At 35.0% G+C, this 19,593-nt stretch overlaps 1 protein-coding gene across 1 annotated transcript in view; it reads left to right on the top strand.

Moving 5' to 3' along the window:
* Window positions 1–19,593, top strand: part of LOC131936443 (uncharacterized) — a 53,725-nt gene that overhangs the window by 12,126 nt on the left and 22,006 nt on the right. Inside the window, exons 11-28 of the mRNA XM_059293469.1 lie at window positions 265–364; window positions 1,574–1,766; window positions 2,232–2,394; window positions 2,959–3,082; window positions 3,682–3,979; window positions 4,319–4,399; window positions 4,884–4,975; window positions 6,310–6,442; window positions 8,385–8,490; window positions 9,097–9,221; window positions 9,496–9,663; window positions 11,135–11,247; window positions 12,084–12,195; window positions 14,709–14,866; window positions 16,841–16,943; window positions 17,101–17,231; window positions 17,865–18,108; window positions 19,277–19,432. Of these exons, the coding sequence (XP_059149452.1) occupies window positions 265–364; window positions 1,574–1,766; window positions 2,232–2,394; window positions 2,959–3,082; window positions 3,682–3,979; window positions 4,319–4,399; window positions 4,884–4,975; window positions 6,310–6,442; window positions 8,385–8,490; window positions 9,097–9,221; window positions 9,496–9,663; window positions 11,135–11,247; window positions 12,084–12,195; window positions 14,709–14,866; window positions 16,841–16,943; window positions 17,101–17,231; window positions 17,865–18,108; window positions 19,277–19,432 (2,600 nt within the window). The remainder of the gene's footprint in view (window positions 1–264; window positions 365–1,573; window positions 1,767–2,231; window positions 2,395–2,958; window positions 3,083–3,681; window positions 3,980–4,318; window positions 4,400–4,883; window positions 4,976–6,309; window positions 6,443–8,384; window positions 8,491–9,096; window positions 9,222–9,495; window positions 9,664–11,134; window positions 11,248–12,083; window positions 12,196–14,708; window positions 14,867–16,840; window positions 16,944–17,100; window positions 17,232–17,864; window positions 18,109–19,276; window positions 19,433–19,593) is intronic.

The raw sequence follows: 19,593 nt of genomic DNA, 5'->3' as shown, positions 1-19,593 counted from the left end.
CAGGGGTTCTGTCATTCGAATGTGCCTATAGTAGATTCACCGTCAGAATGTATCTGTTGGCCAGTTGTATTCATGGTTAGCTTTCCTGTCCCTCTCTAGAGTTTGTTTTAATCACCTCTTCAGTATTACTGTCAAAGTAAACAGTACCTTCGTGTGTACTAATGCAGTTGTAACTTTCTAAGTAAACAGTACTCTTGTGTGTACAAAAGCAGTGTTTCTCTATATTTCAACATAGAATAGCTGGTTGCAACAAACATATTTCAGATTTTCCTGCAACAAAGGGTTCAACCTTCTACCAGGAACTGCCTGGTACGATGCTTACGGCAAACAACACAAAAACTGGGGCAGCAATAAAGACGGGATGGTCAGATTTTCATTGTTTTTTTTTTTATTTTCTGGTATACGAAGTATAGAGAATTGCAAATCTCGATGTTTTACACCTCCCTGAGTCGGAAAAACATAGATTTGCAATATTGTCCGTATGTCTGTAGGCCTAGATGTGTGTGTATATATGTGTGTGTGTGTTTGTCTGTGAACACGATAACTTTAGCCTTTAGCTTGAGTACTGTTTCAGATAGATAAATGAAATTTCACATCTAAGTAAAAGATCTAATTATCTGCCTTCTGTCAAATTTTGATTTATTTCCGTTGACCGGAGGTAGTAATTTAAGCTTTTTCCAATTTCTCAAAAAACTCATGTAAATTTATAAAGTACTAATAATATTCCGCACTATTATACAATTATACAAATATTGCTTTGCGTTTACTTGGTGTGCAATTCTTTTTTTCTACGAGATTCTATTCTATTTTTAAAAGTTTAAGTAATTAAAAATGGATATCCCGAGTTGTCATCCCCCGTAGTGTTATATAAGAATATTCAAGAAAGTTTATTTAATATACAAGAACGATTACCGCGTAGTTCCAACTAAAAATTTTAAGATATTCTATTTTCTTAATTTAGATCGTAAGCCTTAAATGGATTTGAATTCAAGAAGAAACATTATTGCATTTAATGGGTATTTTGATTCCTTTCCCATTTTTAAGATAACCTGAAAGGTTGTTTTATTTATTACTGAGAGCTTATGACCTAAAGATTCAACTGAAGACCACAGGGGTTAAATCACAATTGTCAGTTTTCTACTTTTGAGAAAAATGATATTTTGTGTTTTTGCTGTTCCATTGTTGTATGATTTTAAAAACCTAAATATTGAGGAGGTCGAGGTGGTTTTACGCTTTCATATTGTTATTCTTGATAGATGTACACTTGCAGATGCGTAGCGAGGGCGGTGGCAGCGGATCGGACTGGACCGGGTGGCACCATTTAGGGGGGGGGGGGCTACAAAAGGCAAAATATTACAAAATGTACAGAAGAAATATGGCTGTCCGGCATTGTATTTATATAAATAAAAAATAATGTCTGTTTTCTCTTTTTAGTTTTCTTATTCAAACAAAAGCTAAGCGAGACTTGAAATCGTCCGCTATTGTGTTAAATAAATAAAAAATAAAAATAGGTTTCCTCTTATATGTTTCCTTATTTAAACCAAAACTAAGCGAGACTTTAAACCACTTCTAGTGCGCATGCGGTGAGGTCAAGAGCTGCCCATCCAGCTGCTACTGTGACGGTACCCAGACCTCTGTGACCACCGAGACCGCCAACGTCCTGGACAAGAGCCAGCTGCCCGTGGTGAGGATCGACTTCAACCAGACGACCACCAACAAGGGCGCGGTCACTGTGTCTCCTCTCGTCTGCTCAGATACGCCCTCAGGTAACAGTCAGAGCTGAGTTTTGGATGAAAGCGAAACCTACATTATTTCTTTCAGAAATTCATCTTGGTAGCATAAACTTTAGTGTATTTTTTTTATTTAAAAGCCTTACGCACAGGTTTTCTCAGCACATTGTCCTCTTCAGGGACACTGCCCCCCTCCTCTCCCCTCCATCTCATAGCATCTAACCCCCAACCTCCAATGGGTAACATTGAAAAAAAAACATAATTTATAAAGAAAATAGACACTTTCGCCAGTGTCTCCGCCCCCCCCCCCCCTTCCTTTTTCGGAAATTCGTGCAACACCACCCCCCCCCCCCTAGACAGAATTGTCAAATTGGTGTATTGATATTTTCTGAAGTAACGCTTGATGCAAACATTACTCATTTGTAAGAAAACTAAATCTCTATCAGCTGGAGTACCGTGCTATTATTTAATGTCTCAATTTTTATATTAACTCTATTCTAGCCGGTGTACCCAAAAACTGCGACGATGCGAAGTTCACCTACAAGTACAAGGACTCCGGAGCCTACTACATTGACGTGGATGGCGCAGGTATTCTGGAACCGTTCCTTGTCTACTGCAACCTGGATTACTCTCACGTGGGTGTCACGAGAATCCCACCTCTCAGGTAAGGACAATGACTTATCAGATCAGGCACTAGTTATCTAGGATGGTCATCATTTTTTGACGTGTGTACCCAAGACACACGGGGCCGCCACAAGTAGCTGGTTTTTTGTCTTTCTCTGGCAATTTTCATCTCAGGAGGTGGTTCTTAAAATTCAGATCATATTCTATTCACCCCTTTAATTTGAACGCATTTAATACAAACTTTATTTGATATATTATGCTAATTAAGCTGCATATTACCTGCAGGCCTACTTAGGTTTTGTACCTAAGGTTTTTGTACTTAGAATCTAGTAAAAATTTCTGAATATTTGTTATTTTATTTTCCTGAACTGCCCTCGTGCAAGAGTTTAAAAAATATTTAATATTAAAACGTTTCTAAATAATGTATAAGTTAATGTTGAGATGAAACCCATTTAGATCTTTCAATAATTCTCTTGAATAAACACTGAAAAATCTAAATTTCATTTAAAGGGAGATAAATGTAATTTGATATTCCTTTTCACATACGTTTATTGTGTACATTCAAACGTCAGACCATAAAATATTTTTTCTTGTTTCTTTTTAGCCCAGTCGTGACCCCAACCACACCAGATGGCACCAGCGTGGACTACACCACTGATCTCCCCAGAATTCTGGGACTCATCTCAGGATCTGTTTTCTGCTCCCAGTCTGTAGAATTTACTTGTCAAGTAAGCTCTACAAATTGCTTAAGTGTCTATGTGTGTGTGAATTTTAATCGTTTTATGAAAGTCTTCATCTATATTTATGTTTTGTAAATACTTAACACATCCGTTAGTCTTTAGAAAAAAAAAAAGTCTTTTACTTTTTTAAATAAGGCTTATTCATGTGTGATGTCTTATGCAGCTAGCACAATACCCGTCTTTTTTAAATTTCTTATTTCGACCTACAAATATAGCTTATCAGAAAAACACACTGTACGTGTCTAAAAGTAATCATCAAACTATAGCGCTAAAACAGGCCTTCTCTCTGTTTTAAAAGTTATTCTTTTGGACCAGTGGGGCAGATGAAGTACCACGGCATATGAAGGGACAGTGTAATGTGATAACGGTCCTTCTTCCTGTATTAAAACACCCCCATCAGAGCTCCAGACTCATTGCCGGTTTAGGCTATCAAGCCATCTCCAAAGAAAAATCGTTCTTACATCTTTATTGAAATAGCCCTTCTACACTATTTGAGCTCCAGACTTATGGCCGATGGGGACTACCACACAATCTCCACCCCCCCCCCCCCCCTTCCCTTTATTAAAACACCCCGTCTCTATCCTCAGAGCTCCAGACTCATGGCCGGCGGAGGCTACCTGACCGTAGCTGGCGACGAACGCAAGCTTAACTACTTCGCTGGTGCCAACGGTGTCCATGGATCCTGCGGCTGTGGAACCACCAACTCCTGTGACGCTCCAAATGTCAAGTGCAACTGTGACATCGGCGACGGGGTCACCAGGAGCGACTTCGGCCTCGTGGTCAACAAGACGGACCTGCCAGTGGTCAAGCTGACCGCTGAAATTGGGGACAGGAAGAGCGGAACTTACACTCTGGGTCCACTGCAGTGTGCTAGCAAGCCTTTTGGTAAGACCAGGAAACATGGTTGATGTGTGTAGCTGATCATTACAAAAAACACATGATTGACGTGTGTAGCTAATCATTAAAAGAAAACATGATTGTTGCGCTTAGCTAATAACTCACATTAGCTTTCAGCCAGGTAACTAAACTGATCCACACATCTAATAAACTACTTTATATTTCAGCCATTGTACCAAACTGGTCACATCTTTCAGCCATTGAACCAAACTGATCCACAAATCTAATAAACTACTTTATATTTTAACCATTGTACCAAAGTGATTACTTCTGTCAGCCATTTAATCAAACTGATCCACAAACCTAATAAACTACTATATATTTCAGCCATTGAGCCCAACTGCGAGAAGTACAGACAGGCTGGCGTCTCCCGTACAGGCACTTACCTCATCGACCCAGACGGCTTCAGTAATTAATTTTAATGCAATCAACCTAATTAAATACTTGTTAACACTTTGTTCAGATTTAATTTTTACTCAGATATTTAAGGGTAAAAATATAGTTTTAATTTTACGTAAGTGGGGGTGTAAAAACCAGAGGCGTAGCGAGGGGGGGGGGGCGGGGGGACATATGTCCCCGGGCGCCGACCTTAGGGGGGGGCGCCAAATTGAAAGTTTGAGGGGGGTGTAAATGAAAAGTTCGACGGGGGGTGCAAATCGAAAGTTTGAGGGGGGGGGGGGGGTGCAAATGAAAAGTTCGAGGGGGGTGCAAATCGAAAATTTGCTCCCGAGGGGGGCGCAAAAATTGAAAGTATGTCCCCGGGCGCCGGGAAGGGTCGCTACACCTCTGGTAAAAACAATTTAAATAATTTAAAATATCTACACTTAATCGATCTTAAAGAAATGAATAGTTTAAACACAGGGCTAAAAAAACGTTTGATATTGTTTTACAGAAGGCCCTCTCGCTCCATTCAATGTACTTTGTCTCTTCACGGAGAAGCCACCTCAAGGAAAAACTGTAGTGAACCACAGGGACATGTCACCGGTAGGTTAATTGCGTTATCAAGGCGTTAAAATTTAATCTGTGGTTATAATTATAAGAATGTGAAATTGTAGTTTTACGAGTCGTTTTTTTTTTTATTTTCTCGTATACAGAGTATAGAGACAGTATTGTAATCGTGCACAAAAATCACATAAAATTTTGACAGTTTTTATCGTTTTACTCCTCAGTCCTTCATCACATCCGGGATATAGAGGGCTTATTTAAGTTATTTTAATCGGGAAAAAATGTTGGCGTTTTATGCGTAATTGAGTTGAAAAAACTGGATTATCCAATTCTGTCTGTGTTTCTGTGTGTGTGTAAACACGATAACTTGAGTACCGTTACAGCTAGGTTGATGAAATTTCATATATTAAGTATTTTATCAAAATCGTAGATCCGTAGCAACTTTTGAGCGATTTCAGATAACCGGAAGTGGTACTTTTCCTACTTTGAATTTTTCAAAAGCCTATAACTTGAGTACTATTTCAGATAGATAAATGAAATTTCACATGTAAGTAAAAGATCTAATTCTCTACCTTCTGTTAAATTTTGAGTAATTTCCGTTGACCGGAAGTAGTAGTTTACGCGACTTCCGATTTCTCAAAAAACTAATGTAAATTTTTAAAGTACTAATAATATTGCGCACTATTATGCACTTTTTTATTTGGCGTTCACTTGGTGTTCAATTCTTTTGTCTACGAGATTTTATTCTATTTTTAAAACTTTAAGTATTTAAAATGGATTAAAAATCATGTCTATAGCCCGAGTTCCCATCCCCTGTTTATTTATATAAGAATATTCGAGAAAGTTTAGGGAGATCACTCCCGGTTTATTTCTTTCGAGGTGAAAAGTTATCCATAGTGTTACAAAACTGTATTTTATCTAAGACAATTTATTTTTTTACAAAGGGGAGAATCATTCATATCCAAGAGTAATTTCTATGTGGTTTTTTGTCCGAATTTTGCATACAAAGGCAAGTTTTAACAAGTATCCCGGTAAATTTCAAAATTGGGGCACCCCAGCCCCAGATTGAAATTATCCTTGTGCTTTTTTCCACATAGCATTGCATGTTACGCCTTGGTAGAAGGAATGGAAATGATAAAATGTAGAAAAACTTGTAAATTATTTTGAAAAAAAATAAAGATAAAACACAAATCGGACTATTACTTCTGGCACCACTGCTTTAGCCCCAACACGATTTTTTTTTCTTGGGGGCTTACCAGAAATTTTTCCTGGGGGCCGACCGGGATTTTTCCTGGTAAACCGACTGGCCAGTTCATCCCTTACTTTTAAAAAAATGACCATTTCCATGTGTTGTTTTTTTATCACCGTCCCAGAAAATCATCAAAGATTCCGACTGGACATTTGAGTACCTGCAAGCCAGCAAAGCCCAATTGGAGGGTCTCAAATCTAGGTCAACTTACTGCTTCCAAGAGGTTACGGTCAGCTGTATATTGGTTGATGTACAGGGTAAAACTTTCCTTTACATATAGGTTGTTCTTACATGTCTTAGTGTGTTAATCAGTTGATCTACAGGGTAAAACTTTCTTTTTAAATTACTTTTTGACACATTATTTTTTTCTTACCAAGCTTAATAATATGTATATTATTCTTCCATGTCTTTTAATATAGGCCATAAAAATGCAACTTATTTTATAGACCTAATTAATGGAGATTAACGAGATTTCAAAAAGCCTTCCATCATTATTATTTACAGATATAAAAGCCGTGTTTTTTGTCGATTTTACATTCATAGCAACCTTAAAATAAAACAAGTAATTAAAAAAAGTCTAGTGACAATTTTAGCGCAATTTCCTTGTGTTATCTAAAAATAGCTCTGTCGTAGCGTAAATCAAGAGCAGGGTTAGTAAAACCATTGGTTAGTTATTAAAACGTTTTTTATTAATTTTTTTTTTTTCAGTATTTTACATGTTTTATTTACAATAGAGTAACATGACTAAAAACCATTGCGCGCCCAGCTACCGAACGTGACGTCGCAGCCATTGAACGTAATGGCGCAGCTATTGAACGTGAAGACGCGTGTGGTGTGGTTGCATAAAATGCCTACTAATTCGGTCCAAATTTTAATTAATTAAAAAAACATTTTGTGACCAAACGAAAGGATATTTTTGAAAACTTTCTCTGCAATATTGTTTTAAATTATGGCAGGAATCGATTGGTACATGTTTCAAGTCGCTAAGTGGTCTGGTTGCCGAGATATGGGCCAAAAACTGATTTTTTTCGAGGTTTTTTGGCTTTTCTGGGAAATCCATGAAAGAAACCCGGAATTTTTATGGCCTATGTTCATCCTCGTAACTTGCTTAACATAATTGCTTTTGTAACTAGTCATCGATATTGCTTCGTTGAGGAGGAGATACGACTTAAAGCTGCGAACACACATCCATACATTCATCCATCCATCCATCCATCCAGAAATGACGAGTTAATAAACGCAATTCTCCAGAATGAAAATTGCGTTAAAAAAATCAGTGACAAAACGTAAACGACCAAATTGGTTTTCGCCCTTTTTACTTTCTCGTATATACGAAGTATAGAGAAAGTCTTGTAATCGTTACACCTCACTGATACGGAAAAACATAATTTTGCAATTTTGTCCTTATGTCTGTTTGTGTGTGTGTGTGTGTCTGTCTGTCTGTCTGTTTGTGTGTAAATACGATAACTTGAGTACCGTTATAGCTAGGTTGATGAAATTTCACATATAAGTATTTTATCAAAATCGTAGATCCGTATCAACTATTGAGCATTTTCGGTAACCGGAAGGGGTACTTTTTCTACTTTGAATTTTTCAAAAGCCTATAACTTGAGTACTATTTAGGATAGATTAATGAAATTTTACATGTAAGTTAAAGATCTAATTATCTACCTTCTGTCAAATTGTGAGTAATTTCCGTTGACCGGAAGTACTAATTTACGCTATTTCCTATTTCTCAAAAAAAAAAACGCATGTAAATTTTTAAAGTACTAATAATATTGCACACTATTATGCACATTTTGTTTTGACGTTCGCTTGGGGCACAATTCTTTTTTCTATGAGATTGTATTCTATTTTTTAAAATTTAAGTAATTAAAAATCATGTCTATATTCCAAGTTATATAAGAATATTCGAGAAAGTTTAAGGGAGATCACTCCGGGTTTATTTTTAAAATTATTGTGTGTTAAGTTTTAGTTACCAAAAATACTAAAGACAATCAAATACATCCAATCAAATACAGTCAGGTTTTAAACCATATTTATTTTAATACCACCGTTGGTGTTTGTAAAAGGGATGATTTTTTGGAGCATAAACGTTTAAATATCTTTAAAACAAGCAGCTTAAAATACATTTATTAGACACAGAAAAGGGGTAATTAAGATGACGTGTTGAACCGTTCATGTTCCATCCTTCTTCAGATGTGTTATACCAGGGTAATACAACAGACTGGAAAAAACTGTCGGCTATTTTTGACTCTTGTGGTACTGGCGGTACCTCTTGTCAATGTGACGGAGCCGGATATAGGTAAGTTCGTAAAGGTGTCGTCTGCTGGTTCAATTATAATCTGCTGGTTTACTTATCTTCATAGTCTGCTAGTTTTCTGTGGTCTGCTAGTTTACTTGTAGTCTGCTAATTTACCTGTGGTCTGCAAGTTTACCTGTGGTCTGCAAGTTTACCTTTGGGTTTAAATGTGGTCTTCTCGTTCTGTTTCTGTATGTTTGTAATAGTAGTATTAGTAGTAGTAGTAGTCGTAGTAAATGTAAATCTGTGTGGAAATTGGAATAGGCAATGTGGGATTCTATTGAGGAAGCCACCTATCTCTCCCTGCTTGCCCACCACCTCAATCTACTTCAGCCTCCCTTCTTTTTCATCTCCTTCCATTTCATCCCCCCCTTGTCCTTATATATATTTAATGTACCCGGAATTATGTTTTTAGCTGATAGTTGTGTGTTTGCGTTAAATTTTAATATGAATATTATTTTAGTATGGTATCGGATGAGGATAAACCTTAATTTTTATGTCGTTGCGATTTCCAATAATGCTATTGGGATAATACGAAAAAAAAATGTTTGGGTTTATTTGGGTTTTTTTTAAGTACGTTTAAAATATTGGGATTCGTTATCTTTACAGTGTGGACAGTGGGACGCTAGCAGACCTAAAGAACATGCCAATCAACAAACTGGACTTCTCTAAAGTTACCCAGTTAGCCAGTGGTGGGGAGTTGGTCATGGAGGTCGGCGAGTTCGTATGTACAGGTATTCTAAAGTCATCATTACATGCGATTATTATATGCTTAAAAGTATAAGTAGTTCTGGTTTTTATTTGTGATTAGTTTTGTAAAGTAATAACAAAAGAGATAATTATGTGGGCTATGTATGTTTAAAATTTTCTAATGAAAATATAACTTACACCAACAGTCACAAATGGTCTATAAGGACCATCATGTGTGAAATAGTACGTCTATTTATTTCAAATTTTAAACCTTAAATAATTATTTTTTCACAAAATATGATTTGTGTTTTTAAACAGAGGTGTTCCCAACATGCAGCGCGCTGCAAGCTTTCCTGAAAAGTAACAAGACCATCACGGAAGAGTCCCACTCCTTCACGGGGTACGTTACCATCCAGCCCGACCCCAGCGTCGAGCCCTTCGGCGTCAACTGCACCAAATCAACGACCACAGTAACCATAGTAACTGGTGAGTTGAATCTTTAGTACCTGGTGAGTTGAATCTTTAGTACATGGTGAGTTGAATCTTTAGTACCTGGTAAGTTGAATCTTTAGTACATGGTGAGTTGAATCTTTAGTAGTTGGTGAGTTGAATCTTTAATACCTGGTGAGTTGAATCTTTAGTACCTGGTGAGTTGAATCTTTAGTACATCGTGAGTTGAATCTTTAGTACCTATCGAGTTGAATCTTTAGTACCTGGTGAGTTGAATCTTTAGTACCTGGTGAGTTGAATCTTTAGTACCTGGTAAGGTGAATCTTTAGTACATCGTGAGTTGAATCTTTAGTACCTAGCGAGTTGAATCTTTAGTACCTGATGAGTTGAATCTTTAGTAGCTGGTGAGTTGAATCTTTAGTACCTCGTAAGTTGAATCTTTAGTAGCTGGTGAGTTGAATCTTTAGTACCTGGTGAGTTGAATCTTTAGTAGCTGGTGAGTTGAATCTTTAGTACCTAGTGAGTTGAATCTTTAGTACTTGGTGAGTTGAATCTTTAGTACCTGGTGAGTTGAATCTTTAGTACCTAGTGAGTTGAATCTTTAGTACCCGGTGAGTTGAAACTTTAGTACCTGGTGAGTTGAGTTTCTAGTACCTGGTGAGTTGAATCTTCAGTACCTGGTGAGTTCAATACTATTACCTACTGAGATGAATCTTTAGTACCTGATGAGTTAAATATGTTTGTCCAAATATGACGTCACTTGATTTTTTTTTTCATTATTTTACTTTTATTCATATCTTTGAATAACCTCATAAAAACCTAGACATACAAACCTTAAATGATCTTATTAAAAGGCTTGACTCATAAACCTACCATGACGTCATAATTTCACCAATATGCCCAAACTATAATATTCTAACTAAACAATATGTTTTGATTATTTTCTTTTAAAGAAATAATGCCTCATCACGTCGTAACCTTAGCACTATCTTTCTCCCCCCATCCCAATCCCCCAAACATGTTGCAGTCAATGCGTAGCCTTTCTATCTGAACAGCTGTGTATCCAAACTTTGTAGACTGTATTTTTATGCATTCATGTTATAACCAAATTCAAATGATTCTGGTGTGTTCTTAATTTCAACTGTATATAATGATGTAATGCATTTCAAAGGTAAATTTTAAAATTATTTTTGCCCCTAAGGTAGATGCCAGGGGCGGACGCCTTGCCTACCCTCCACTATCTACGCCTCTATGAATGATAGCGGTGTTGTTTTTATTTCAGTAAACTTTTTAACCAATCTAACCTTTATCTTATCGACTTAACTAACGATGTCCTCTCGACTTAAGTATTTACCCAACTTCACCTTTATCTCATCGACTTAACTAACGATATCGACCTTAGTTTTTAGCCAATCTCACCTTTATCTCAGCGACTTATCTAACGATGTCGACTTAGTTTTTACCCAATCTCACCTTTATCTCATTGACTTAACTCTTAACCTTCCAGGTACCGGCGGCCTTGGACCTGACACCAACAACCCCCTTCAACCCCTGGAAAAGTGCTTCCCCATCAGATACACCGACGCCTACGGCAATTCCATCTCAGCTGCTCAAATTGCGGTAAGAGAAACTCTGGTCGCTGAGTTTAGTGGTAGAAGAGAGAAGACGGGGGTGTTTTTTAGTGTTGTTGTAGTTTAAGGTTTAGAGTTCGTTTTCAATCATGAGATTTTTCACAAAATGTTAAATATTTCATATTTTTTTAATACATGCATTTTGCAATTAAGTTTTCTTTCCATTCATGTGAGCGTTCATAAGGTTTAATCATTTCGTTTTTTTAACTGAATGAAGTTGTATTTAATGAATAAGGGAGTTCCTGAAAGTCTTCATGAAATGGAACAGCGAACAAGAAACGAGAAGCAAAAATATATACACCATACAAAACGCACTATAACAAAATGTTAAGTCACCATCCCACCACTTTCGTGTTACCGTATATAATATATGCACGATCCCGTTACACTTATTATTCATTGAATATTTTATGGGGATAAATTAACTCTCACTGCAACTTTTTTATTCGTTCTAAATTGTTATGTTGGACGGGATTTACGAGAACACAATTAAGCAATACGTGTCAACATGGTATGCGCCATTTAGCTTGATGATTCAGATTTCAGACTGATATTCTTTATGGATTTGCTTTCATAGCCTTTGTCCATCCAAGAACAAACCACAAGGCAGCAGTTGTTTTCTTTTTGGAGTTGTCTCTCCTAGACGAGTGGCTGCCCCCAGCTATCTGTCCGGGGATTCAAACTCGGGACTTTCATGTTTAGCAACCATGAGCATTACCAGCCCCACCAAGCCAAAATATTAGAATAGTGAGAACACCATCGGCACGTGTAACAACCATCTAAAAACTTGAACTAAATGTATTGTGTATTGTCGACCTGTTGCAGGCATTGGCTAAGAAATCTGGAAAATGTAAACAAGACATGACCTTGGAATGCAAGAACGCACCTGCCACTGATAGGGTCAACTACACGACTTGTGATGGAACAGTTCGTAAAGGTTAGTCACCACAGTCACTCACAGGTATATATATATATATATATATATATATATATATATATATATATATATATATATATATATATATATATATATATATATATATATATATATATATATATATATATATATATATATATATATATATATATATATATATATATATATATATATATATATATATATATATATATATATATATATATATATATATATATATATATATATGTATATATATATATATATATATATATGTATATATGTATATATATATATATATATATATATATATATGTATATATATATATATATATATATATATGTATATATATATATATATATATATATATATATGTATATATATATATATATATATATATATATATATGTATATATATATATATATATATATATATATATATATATATACATATATATATATATATATATACATATATATATATATATATATATATACATATATATATATATATATATATATATATATATATATATATATATATATATATATATATATATATATATATATATATATATTGGGGGCAAAAAAATTTTTAATGCGTGGTCCTTTTTTTTCTAGCTCCGCCACTGCATCGTTAATAGTAAAAATTATAAAAAAATATAATAAATTTAGTTTCGCGATTAATTTTTACCATTTCAGTACAATATAAACTTTAATTGATAATAAAATATCTATTTCACAGATTGCTTTACTTTGTAATTTTTGTTTTTTCTTTAAAATAGAATAAAAATTATTTTTTTAAATATTACTTTAATTAGTTACCTCCCATGTACAAAGACCAAGTGACGAAGTCTTTGTATACGTTTTCACAAACAATTGTTTATATTAGAAAATACGGCATCTGGACAAATCTAACGGCCGTAGAAGGTTTATTCCGACAGGGAAAAAAGTTTTGTTACCCTCCAGTGTCGGTCTACGACCTCACAAATTATTAGGGGGTTCGTTCGTCAATTTATTTATTTATATCTTATATAGGGAGAATGTCATTCGCGGTAATTTTTTAGCCCTTGTTGAGGGCTTTGAGTCTGACCAACACATTTTCCATATGGCATAATCATTTGAAGAGGTGCATGCAAAAAATTAGTCAAATATACAGAGGTAAAGTACCCTAAACTTTGTGTTGAAATTACCCTGTTTTTCACATAAAACACAAAGATTATATAGGGAAATACGACTGGTCAGATTGGACCCATTTCTAGATTTTTTCCCAAAATATCAAGGTGGGGTGGTCGTTCGGCAAAAGTTTTTTTTCGTAATATAGCACAAATAAGGCACCGGTCAGTCGAGGTCAGTTCTGATCCCCTCTCCGTGGACTTTGCGGCCAAACGGCACCAGCCCTCGATGGTCATTATGTTGTTTTTTAAAGTTATTTGTGTTAGTTTGACGGAGAAAATTGTATATATTTCAGAGCATACGTCTTGATAAGTAGATCTATAGATCTAGATCTAAATCAAATAGTTCTTTTCTTTATATTCTTCCATAGAGTAAACATGTGGCATGTGACATCATTGGTTATTGCGTTCTTGTCACAACTATAAAAACTTTTCCGGTTGTATAATTAAAATTGTGTTTTTACATTCGAATAGGCCTTTGTTTCTATTTTCCTTCTTTAATTAAAATTTAGTTTATACATTTAAAACATCCAACATATTATTTTCAACAAAATCCGTATCAAGTTCTCCATATATGGCTAAAGTTACTGATATCATAGGCTGTGAAAATATTTTGCGGACAGAGAGAGAGAAAGAGAGAGAGAGAGAGAGAAGTGCGAACATGGGCTTTTATATATTAGGATATAGCCTCTCTCTCTCTCTCTCTCTCTCTCTCTCTCTATATATATATATATATATATATATATATATATATATATATATATATATATATATATATATATATATATATATATATATATGTGTGTGTGTGTGTGTGTGTGTGTGTGTGTGTAAACAGCACAATATTAGATATATCAGACATAAATAGCAAAGCAATGTGTTGCAGAAAATGCCATTTTGTCAACCTACACATAGTGGCAGACAGAATTTCTATCAGGCATATTTTCGGAAGCGGCAGACTCCCCCCCCCCCCTTCCAACCGAAGAACGTATATCGTCTTTCCCTCACTTCCCCCCCCCCCCCCCCCCCCCCACGAAATAGAATTACCTGTTTCCTAAAACCGGCCAAAAATTTCAAAAACCATTCCCACCACCCGGAGAAAAAAAAACTGAAATAAACACTTCTGGCTGAATCAGTCAATGCCGTACAGTTGCTTGGCTACCACAAACATAACCCTAGTTCTATTCCTAACAACAATATGACCCTATCCTATTCCTCATCCCATCTGTACCACTCAGTCCCTTGACTTACCTCGATACTGTTTTATCTTATTCTTATCCACCTTTTATTCTAAGAACACCCATTATTTGAACTTTCACCTTTCATAAACTTATTTATTTCCGGTAACGTGTTGCCAGGCTGGGCAGGCAGTTTTGGTCAGGAAAAATGCTCTTGTGGTCTATATGGTAACTGCGCCGGCGGGCAGCTGGCCAAATGTAACTGTGACATGAATGATGGTGTCACTCGATTGGACACTGGCACTAACATTAAAGTTGGAGAAGTTCCAGTATGCCAAGTAAGTTGACAGCTTTGTTATCTTTCATTTTTCGTTGTTTTTTTTTTTTTTCATCTTTCATTATTACTTTCTCGTATACGAAGTAGGGCCCCATAATTGTAATTGTGCAAAAAAAAAATCGAGATTTTCACAAAACTCGACGTTTTACACCTCCCCGAGTCGGAAAAATATAGATCTAGATCTAGTTTTGCAATCTTGTCCGTATGATGTCTGTCTCTCTCTCTCTCTCTCTCTCTCTCCGTGTGTGTGTGTGTGTGTGTGTGTGTGTGCCTGTGTCTGTAAACACGATTACTTGAGTACCGCTACAGTACAGCTACGTTGATGAAATTTCATATATAATATATAGGGAATATAGGCTATTTTGATATATTATTATTAAGTATTATATCAAATGTGTAGATCTGTATCAAATCTTCAGCGCATTCCGATAACCGGAAGTGGAACTTTTTCTACTTTTAATTTTTCAAAAGCCTATAACTTGAGTACAATTTCAGATAGATAAATGAAACTTCAAATGTAAGTAAAAGATCTAATTATCTGCCATCTTTCAAATTTGAGTCATTTCCGTTGATTGGAAGTAGTAATTTATGTTATTTCCAATTTCTCAAAAAAACGCATGTTAATTTATTAATAACTAATGAAATTCCGCACTATTATACGCATTTTGTTTGGTGTTCACTTGGTTTGCAATTATTTTTTCTACAAGATTTTATTCTATTTTAAAAAGTTAAAGTAATTGAAAATGGATTTAAAATATTGTCCATATCCCGAGTTGCCATCCCCCGCAGTGTTATATAAAAATATTTGAGAAAGCTTGGGGAGATCACTCCCGGTTTATTTATTGTTTTGTTTGTGTTATTGTTTTTATTTCCATCAAATTTAATTTTGACTAGATCTAGATCTATTCTAGTTCTAGTAAATCTACTAGTTAAGTAGTAAGTAAGTCTGTTTTCCATATGTAACTAGGCCTACAAATAACGATCTAATAAATACAAGTCGAATAGGCCTGTTCGAATTACTGCCGGTAATGATTATTGAAAAAGATTAACCTTAGATTGGGCTTAGTTTAGTTAGACTCATGTAATTAAAGTATTTAGAGATCTATATCTAGAACTTAATCATAGTCTAATGTGTTTATGCTTTCTAAATATTTGAGCATGTAATTGATAAATGTCTAAATGAGCTATTACTAGTTTCCAGAGTTGCTTCGTTTATTACATAACTGCTTGTTAACTTTCAAGAGTGACGAGGGGGGTGGAGGTGTGATTTTATGTATTTTTTTAAATAATTCATTTTTTGGTGTATAAAATAGAATCAATCAATGTTACAAATTTTGACTCAATATCAGTATTATCACATAAAAAATTTAGGGGAAATTTTATACCGGTGTCTGATAATGGAATCTTCTTTAAAAAAGGGATGTTAGGTTACTGGTAGTTAACTTAATAAACACTTGACTGGCTAATGTCAATGCTAACCCTAACTCAAACCCTGGTCCTACCATACTGATACGCCTAACCTTAATTTCTAACCATAAAATTAGTCGAGATTACAATACTACTAACAACCCAACACACCTATTTTATGGAAGAGTCGTACATTGTTATCTAAAATCATCCAATAAATCAAACCAAAATTATTAAATTAATCTCACTAGAAATCAGTTATTTTATTTTTAGTTTTATGGGTTATATTCCTTTATTAAGTGAAATAGCATGATTAAAAATTTAGAAATATACAGAGAAAACATGAAAAATTAGGCTGGGAGATGATGTCAACATGGATGGCTCTGAGTTTTTGTAATCATATGTGTAGCAATGTTAAGTGGTGCTTTAAAATATTGACGAAAATATCAAATATATAAAGATTTACTGGGTTTGCCTGACTTAGATAATCATGAGCTAGCTTGAACTGATTGTTGTTCCCTAACATTAAAATTTAAAATAGTTTTTTTTCATCTTGTATGGGTTATAGATCTGCATGACTATTTACCCCAAACCACCAATAGGCACCATCCCAGCACCAACATCTTCTCTCAAATTTTCTGTTGGAGAATTCAATTGTGATGGTAATCAAGGTAAGGACTGTTGTAAACTTAAAAAAACTATTGAAAATCTTTGTAATATCTTAGCAAAGAATTTTTGACGTTACATAAAACCTGGTTTTAGTCTCCTTATTAAATTCCCATTTAAGTTTTTAAAAGTGCTAAAAAAAATTATTTTATTTCCTTTAAGGGACACGTAAGAACTGTCAAGATGCAAGAAATTATATGAAGAATGATCTTGAAGCTTCGATTGCACTGGACTCAGATCCACCCATTCCATATGGCTGTAAATTTTTGCCTAGTCCAGCCATCGGCATCATGGTTAGTAAATCTATCACGATATCATATTCAATAAATTTGAGATTTGTCATCTTTTTCTGTATGTGCGCTGCACATATGGAAAAAGATCATGAATCTCTAATATATTCAATAGAAATTGTGCCCCAGACACATTATTATGGTAATGATTTTCTGACACTAAACAAAATTACCTCCAAGTTCATTTATTTTATCATCTAATATAAAATGAATCTCAAACTAGAAAGTGGATTTCTGCAAATGAATCACAGGCAATAATAAACTGGTTTTTTTTAAATGTTAAGTTAAAAATAATTAAGCCTTAAGTCCACCCAGCTTTGATGAGCACCTGAATCATGTTATTGGAAAAAGATGACTGGGCATAGTTCTCACCACCCTATACCTCATATGCCGAGGTCATTGAAACAGCTGACTTAATTATCTGTCACATGTAACAGACTTTGTTTAATCAGATTTTAATTAACTATCACCAACCAATGCTGATACTACATGCTATGGTCTATCATCCATTGTAAGTCAAATGAAGATAAGATACTCACAATTAGCCTATAATTGGAAGTGTTGCATATGCTTGATTTTTTTTGTTGTTGTAAAAATTGTACTAAATCTAAATAAAAATGTACACATTCCTTCCAGATTGTTAAACCAGAAACCAGTGTGATCCAACCTTCACCAACCACCACTGACATCAGGATTGTCTATGTGACCATCAGTCTGCAAATCACAAGACAAGCTATGCAAACAAATGGCTTCTGCGTTCAAAATTTCTTCATCTTCTGCGCCAAACCAACTGATCTTCAACTGGGTGGCAAGTATGGCTGGTACAGCTATGACAATGTAATCAACTATGAATGGAGTGAATTCCCCAGCAATCATGATGGTAATTTCTTGCCTTCCTAATTGTATTTACATACAACAATTTATACTTTTACAGGTTTTTGTAAAAGATCATGCACATTATTATGTAAAATACATATAAAACATGTTTTTACCCATCCCATCTATCTATATACATAAAAAGCTGTTTGTTTGTTTGTCTTTCTGTATATAAAAATATATGTCAATTGCGGTTTGACACCGTTCATCCGATTGCCATCAAAGTTTGGGGGGTTGATTAGAACACTCCAGGGGAGGTTTCTGTAAAAAAAAACTTTCCAATTTTTAAAGGGCCGCGCTACGGGAGGGTGCGATTTATTTCTCTAAATATGGTATATAAAAAATAAAAGTTGGATTCGGTTTGACACAGTTCATCTAATCACTATAAAACTTTGAGGAGTTGATGAGAATACTCCCAAGAAGATTTCTGGGGGGGGGGGGGGGGGTATTTTTGCATGTGCTGCCCCTGGCAGGATGTGATTTGGCGCCCCAGTCTTTCATGTAAGCGCTATTCTGTCTACAATCGTTTTAAACAATGAGATAGACTATGGATTAGATGTGGCATTATAGTCATTCACTAAATTGAATCAGGCGCATTCGCTGGCACCCAGGCAGGTTACAATTAGGCACCATGTGCTATACCAAGAGTGCCAAGGCGTGTGTGTTTGTTTTAAACATTGTGAAAGACTATGCATAAGATTGGGTTTTAGAGTATTATTTACTAAACTGAATCAGGCATGTCCGACCATGCCCTGACGGGAAGATTTGCCCTGGGTTATCCTGAGACTTTTTTAACCCCACGGCAACACGCAGGGACGGGCATGCTAGTATTATATAAAATTGTTGTTAACCATTCCTTACTGACCAAAATTATAAAACAATATAATTCCACCCAGTTTTTGATCATCTCAAAAAAGTTATAGGATTCACAACGTTTTAGAGAAACTTTCATATTACTGCTAGTAACAGTCAGGAAACTTAAAAATTGTGTTTGAAAAAAAAATTTTGTAAACATTTTTTTCTGCTTCTTTATCCAAACATTTACTAATAGTAGAAATCCATAGCAGTGTTTTTTATGCAAAAATCCATTTATTTTAAGATATGACAGCTATGTGCTAAATTTTATTGTTTTCATGTGCTATTCACTCCTCTATTATTTGAAATCCATACAGAGATCAACAAAGTAATTGCAGCTAACAATGATTTGTATACCAAATGTGGTGCCCCGAGAGGTTTCAGAATCACAAAGATGGACGCACTTCCTGTGTCACGTCTGGTCCTAGCTGGTGTTAATATTGGAATTGTTCTAGGCAGTGTTGAATGCTACAGTCAGTACATTTGTTTAAAACTATATTATATAAAAATTGTTAAATTTTATGCTTGATAGTTTTTTAATGGATTTTTTAAATGTGATCTAGTTAGAAACATACCTAAAAGCTTCAAATAAATAATTATATACATATGTATAATTTTATTTAACTAAGGTCTA

The sequence above is a fragment of the Physella acuta genome, unplaced genomic scaffold (genome assembly GCF_028476545.2).
Source record: "Physella acuta isolate Inbredline_101_S28 unplaced genomic scaffold, ASM2847654v3 ptg000005l, whole genome shotgun sequence".
Taxonomy (NCBI): domain Eukaryota; kingdom Metazoa; phylum Mollusca; class Gastropoda; family Physidae; genus Physella; species Physella acuta.
Note: the sequence above shows the minus strand (reverse complement) of the source record. Positions and strands in the feature narration are given on the sequence as shown.